The 6,627-nt window shown below is 44.5% G+C and overlaps 1 protein-coding gene across 1 annotated transcript; it reads right to left on the bottom strand.

Annotated features, from left to right (window-relative positions):
• Window positions 1-3,716: 3,716 nt before the first annotated feature.
• Window positions 3,717-5,891, bottom strand: LOC125225554. The gene has a single exon (XM_048129312.1). It carries the CDS (start codon window positions 5,889-5,891, stop codon window positions 3,717-3,719), a length of 2,175 nt encoding a protein of 724 aa, XP_047985269.1.
• Window positions 5,892-6,627: the final 736 nt, after the last annotated feature.

A 6,627-nucleotide genomic window follows, 5' to 3' on the forward strand; every position in this document is an offset into this window, starting at 1 on the left:
ATGCGATGGTACGTACTCCCGTTTTAACACCGAAAACTAATTTTCTAAATACCTGAAGGGCCTATTTTAGATATTAGCTGGCTTTTAAGTTTTTTCTTCGTTTTTTATATTAGGAGGAATCATGTAAATACGTTTATGTGAATAAATTACTTTTAGCGTAATATAATTTAGCCACTTTTTTACATCTTATATATATGTCGTACCTTTTTAAAAACGTCAGATCGACTACACGAAAAAAGTCGCTGGATAAGTATAGCCTTACTGTAAATTAAATCTTTATAACTTCAGATTTTAGATATTATAAAAACAAACAGCTTTCTCAAGATTATTAATGATCGGAAAAACACGAGCTAGCAGATTGATACTCCGAAAACAAATATATTTGAAGCACAAATACTTAAGCTTAAGCTCTCTAAACGCTGTAATAGGTACGTTCTTTTTTAATATGTACTATGAGCTGCAAAAAAACATAGTGAAATTGTGGCGTTATCCGGGTAAAAGGACCTTATTGTCGATGGCGCTTACGGCGTTATGAGCGATGTTCGTATACAAATACGACGCCGCAGGATGTAAGCGCCACCGAGAATAAGGTCCCTTTACGCAGATAACGCCACAATTATGAATGAATTCGATGATAAATTCGCCACTTTTGCAGCTGATAGTACTTCCTCACTTCAGTTTCAGGAGCGATTTTGGATTGTGTGTAATATATTTAAGCTCTTTAGGAAAACAGTGGTAAAATTTGATATGAGCTACGTCAACGCGATGGTCGCGCGACGGCGATGCGACGCATACGAAATCAAACCTTATCGATATGGAAGTAGACGATGCGATAAGACGCGACGGCGACGGTCCCGCGACCGTCGCCCACGCAAGACACGGCGTAATACCTAACCAACGTCACAACCGCTTACTCTTCGTAAGAATTTTGTAGCTAGTTCTATATCGCTCTTCTGGAGTGGTGTGACAGAGCCAGACTGTGTTTAGGTCGCCGTGTAGCGTCAATGATCATTTTAGCCACACCTCGGACAATGGCGATCAAATATATGAAAGAAGCGCGTTCTTACGCACACAGTCTAAGCTCGTGTAGGCGACGCGTACCATGCTTGTGTGAGTGAGATAAGACAGGTCGACTGGTCGCGTCGTGGTACAGGTAACTATGATATAGACAGCGGGTGGGCGGCACTTTGAGCCGGCAGGGACTGGCCATACTGTACGATAGTACTCTTACACCGTGTTTTTTCTTCCGTTAAATTCGACACGCAATTAGGTTCATCATCAGGACCACCAGGTCCACCCTGAAATTATTTTTTTCGTTTCCATGCATAATAAATGAATTAATGAGAGTGAGAGGACCTTAATCATAACAATAAACTCTTTGTCAAGTGTTTGGCGGCACATGTCAAAACAAATAACATTAGGAAGTGGTATAGATGCCACACACGTGTTCAGTATTTTTTTTTAATCATTCGATAACCGTAAGAGTTGAGAGGCTAGTTTCTTAGAGAAATTAATTGTATTTGAACTAAAGAATCTTCCCTTAAAGGTAACGCAATTCAATAAAAACAGGGTGTATTATATTTTAACTAGGCCAGCTGAAGTAACTGAGCATTTCTTTTTTTTTGCAAAAAAATTTTTTCTTTGTTTTAGGGAATTTTAGGTAAATTTTACTCAGAATCACGAGTACTTTCAATCTCACTGAGAGACAAAAAGTGTCCCAGAATTTCCATACATTTTTGTTACTTTCCTCTTTTGTTACCCCATACAACATGTACGGAAAATGGTAACAAAATAAGAAAAAATCGTATGGGACAATTTTTTTAAATACTTGGATTGAAAAAGCTAGTAATTCTGAGTAGAAATAGCATATTTAAAAAAAAAAAAGAAATGTTCAACTGCAAACGAGATGAGAAATGAATCCAAACAGACAGAGAAAAACTCATTATAATAATTTGTTATGACGAATTAATTGTTTAATGAGTTCATTCAAAACCGATGAGGACAATATGATATCAAATTAATTGAATATGTAGGAGGTTAGGATGTAAACAACTCTGATAGGTAATGAAGCGGAAACAAAATTAACTAAATTGGGTTTCAATCAATTCCTTGATTAAATTTCTTTACAATACGTACCTATAACGAGAATTTAACAAAGCATCAATAATTATGTCAAAGACTATAAATATTCTGTAAGGGTCACTTGCCTAGAGTATATTGAATAGTATGGGTATAGTGTTATCAGTCAAGATTTTCGAATGAAGCGCCATCTATTATTAAGTTACGACAACTTTTCATGTGACTTTCCATGCCTAAAGGTTCCTTATAGCACATTAAGCATGGACCCTTAAAACATGGAACGCCACATATTTATGACGCAATTTTTAAGTAGGTTTGATGTAATCATTCAAAAACCAGTAACATAAATAACTAATTATTTACGGAATTATTTGCCGAAAACGATGACAATAATAAAATAAAAAATTTAACTACATATAATTAACCATGGCCTGTGTGGTGTCGGGTTAAGAATTTCACCACCCCCTTTCTTCCCGTGGGTGTCGTAGAAGGCGACTATGAGATATGGGTTAAATTGTGGCGTAGGCGAGAGGCTGGCAACCTGTCACTGCAATGTCACAGTTTCGTTTTCTTTCAACCCCTTATTTGCCAAGAGTGGCACTGAAGCTTTAGTAGTTTCATGTGTTCTGCCTACCCCTTTATGGGATACAGGCGTGATTCTATGTATAGCCTGACAAGTTTTTATTTGACCCTCGCCACGTTGCGGATTTTCAGCTGAACTAATTTCTTTTACTGGCAAGGATTAATATTTGACACCCATCGTCGAAAGTCATTGAATGTCAGTGATGTAAACGAGAAGTAAATATTTTAGATTTTCTAACGGTTTCATCGCAAATATGCCCAAATTAATATTTAAAAAAGTGAAAATAATTATACTTAACGAGATAAATTACTAACAACAAAAAAAGATGAAGGATTTCACAGTATTTCGATAACTGTTCGACAATTAATGGACTGTATGGGGGCGAAAAGGGGAAAACGATAGAGTGGAATTTAGGGCCGAGTCAGCAAGGAAGTTGGTATGGAGTGAAAATGATAAATGTGATGTTAGACGAATAGTGTGAAATGAGTGTAAGCGAAGTTTACCTTACAGTCCGGGAATGTGAGGACTGAGTCGTTGGTCGCGCTGTAGGCCCGCTGGCGGTGATTTCAGCTCCTTGTCGCAAGCTAGAGGAAGCGTAAAACCGTTACCTTCGAGCTTTCAACTTAGACCTTCGACGTTCTCTCCACGGATGATCCTGGCGCTCTCCGATACACAACACTGATTGAAATTAAGTTAAATTACGGGTGATGGTGCTTTCAAATAATTTACTGCGAGAAATAGCGAGACTGGCTAAGGTGATGGTGACTGTTCGCGAATCTGTTGCGTACTGGCTCTGTCAATTGCATGACAGAGCAACCGTTTTTTTTTAATATTCGAATTTCAACTGTGACAAAGTGTTGCCACAGTTAACATGAAAAAATATCCGAAAAATGATGGGCAAAACTGAACATTCCGCCCACCAAAATACACTAGTATTTTGACGTAGTGCGAAAAAAAAAAAATAAAAAAAAAATGGCGAAAGCGATACGGATACGAAAACATTAAAATTAAACGAGAAAATAGACGACACAATTGAACCGCTTTAGAGCAGCAGCTACACCGGCAATGGGCACAGCTTGACCACAGGCCGTTTGTACAACCCTGTGGCAGTGCGCACGGAAACAACACGACAGATTCCATCGGATCCGGGGTGTGTCTCGACGATGCGACCCAGGGGCCATTTCATTGGGCTCGTCTGCTCGTTTATGACGAGCACGAGTGCTCCGACCTGGATGTTAGACTCTTTGTCGTGCCACTTCATCCTCTGTTGGAGAGTATGCATGTACTCCTTAGACCATTTGCTCCAGAAGTCTTGGTGCATTTTCTGCAGCAGCTTCCAGCGTTGGAGAGGGCCAACCCGGACGTCTGCCAGATCCTCCTCAGGCACGACCGACAGGGGTTCTGTGGTCAAGAAATGACCCGGAGTCAAGGCTGAAAAGTCATTAGGGTCGGAGCTGAGAGGAGTGAGTGGCCTTGAGTTCAGCAAAGCCTCGACCTGAGTTAAGACCGTCGAAAACTCCTCGTACGTCAGCCTTTGGTTCCCTATGACGCGCGAGAGGTGTGTCTTTACCGCCTTGATCCCGGCTTCAGCGAGTCCCGAGAAATGTGGGCTCCCTGGCGGGTTAAATTCGAAATGAATTGCTTCGCGTGCGGCAGCATCCTCCACGAGACGTTGGAGGATGTTGCTCGCACCGACAAAGTTTTTGCCTTGGTCAGAGACTAACCGACTGCACCGACCTCGACGGGCGACGAAACGCCGGAGCGCAGCCAGAAAGGCGTCTGAGGACAACTCCGTAGCCAGCTCAGTATGTATCGCCTTTGTCGCGGTGCAAACGAAGACGCAGATGTAGCCCTTGTACGTCTTGTTCCCGCGACCACGACCAAGGGCGATATCGAAAGGTCCACCAAAGTCGACCGCTGAGCTCGAAAAGGCCTTCAGTTGAGTGATGCGATAAGCTGGTAGGTCTCCCATGAATGGCGCAGGAGCGCCCAGCGGGCGAACCCGGAAGCATTTCATGCACTTTGAGACCACGGCGTAGATAGCCCGCTTAGGACTCATGATCCAGAAATGCTGCGCCAGCAAATTATGGAGCGTTTGGATGCCCGGATGCATAAAACGTCTGTGGTATTCGTCAATCAAGAGATAGGTCAGACGGTTGTCGCGAGGTAGCAAAAGGGGATGTTTAACATCGAATTCAAGAGAGGCTCGCGACAAGCGTCCGCCCACCCTCAAGAGACCCGCGTCATCTAGAAATGGGCACAGTTTTTTTAATGCCTTCGGGAGAGAGTTCGAAAGGCCACTTGTTACCTTCTCTATCTCCGAAGCAAAGTGGTGTTTTTGCGCATGGCACACAAGGAACATGAGCGCCTGCTTAAGTTCTAGCGGTGTCAGGGGACCGCTCAACAAGTTGTTGGGCATCTTTTGGTTCCTCGCGTTATATGCGAACCTGCGACAGTATGCAAGGACACGTTGCAGTGTCCTTAGCGACGAGAATTTGTTCATCAGGTTGTCTGTCCATGATTCTTTCACTGAGACAGTGAGCACAGTGACCTTGCGCTCTTCGTATAGAACGTCCAGATCCACTGCCACCGTGGACTTAGGCCAGTCAACCTTATCCAAACCTAGCCAAGATGGGCCCTGCCACCAGTTATTGTGGTGAACCAGGTCATCTGGCAAGAGTCCTCGCGATCCACAATCCGCAGGATTGTCACCAGTCCTCACGTGCCGCCAACAGTCTGGAGGGATGATATCCTGAATGTGACTCACGCGGTTAGCCACGAAAGTTTGCCATCTGGACGGGCAAGACTTTATCCACGTCAAAGCAACGCTGGAATCAGACCACGCACAAATTTCACAAATCTTGTGGAGGGGCGTCAGAGCCTCTGCAACAGATGCTATCAAGTCAGCAAGTAGAACCGCAGCCAGCAACTCTAGACGGGGTATCGACAGCTTACGAAGAGGTGCCACTCTTGATTTGCTGCAGACCAGATGAACATATCGCGTTCCATCCTCACCTGACGTCCGTAAATAGACCACCGCGCAATACCCTAGCTCTGAGGCGTCGCAGAAACCGTGGACTTCGAGCGAGACGAAATCCTTGACCATACGGCGCGGGACAGACACCGATTTCAACGAAGGAAGCTGCGCTTTGAATTCTTGCCATTCGGATGCAAGGTTCTCTGGCGCATCATCATCCCATGAAACACCTGAGACCCAGAGCAACTGCATGAGGTACTTCGCGAAGAACGTCACAGGTGAGAGGAGGCCCAGAGGGTCGAAGATTCGAGCGATCTCTGAGAGGATAGTGCGTTTAGTGCACCGTCGATCCTCGACAGACACTTTGAAGGTGAAGTCATCCGTCTAGGGTAACCACGAGAGGCCGAGAATTTTTAGTGAGATGTCCCCAATGGAGTTGAACTCCCGAAAGTCCTCGGAATATAGGTCTGAGGAGGGGACACCCTCGAAGAACTCCTGGTGGTTAGACGTCCATTTCCGTAGATGGAAGCCACCAGAAGCTAAGATGGTAGACAGCTCCGATCGAAGCTTCCGTGCTTCTTCGACAGACTGAGCTCCAGACACCACGTCGTCGACATAGATGTCTCGGTCTAGCACTGCTGAGCCAGAAGGGTATTCTTCTCCTGATTCTTTCGCCAGTTGAGCTATTGTCCGAAGAGCTTGGTAGGGAGCTGAGGACACGCCGTAAGTAACGGTCAACAGCCGATAGTCCCGGATAGGCTCATTGACAGACGGACGCCACAGGATGCGCTGATATTCAGCATCTTCCGGGGACACTAAGATCTGCCTATACATTTGCTTGACATCTGCTGTGAACACAACACTATGCCACCGAAAACGAAGGAGCAAGTGGAAGATGTTGTTTTGCAGCTTCTGCCCTGGCAGTAGCGCGTCATTTAGTGAGACACCCCGGCTGTCCTTGGCACTAGCGTCGAAGACTACCCGAAGA

Source organism: Leguminivora glycinivorella, chromosome 4 (assembly GCF_023078275.1).
Source record: "Leguminivora glycinivorella isolate SPB_JAAS2020 chromosome 4, LegGlyc_1.1, whole genome shotgun sequence".
In the NCBI taxonomy this organism is placed as follows: Eukaryota; Metazoa; Arthropoda; class Insecta; order Lepidoptera; family Tortricidae; genus Leguminivora; species Leguminivora glycinivorella.

Bases quoted from the DNA above. Each gene is read 5' to 3' on its own strand.
- LOC125225554 (XM_048129312.1), bottom strand. From the start codon at position 5,891: ATGCAGTTGCTCTGGGTCTCAGGTGTTTCATGGGATGATGATGCGCCA.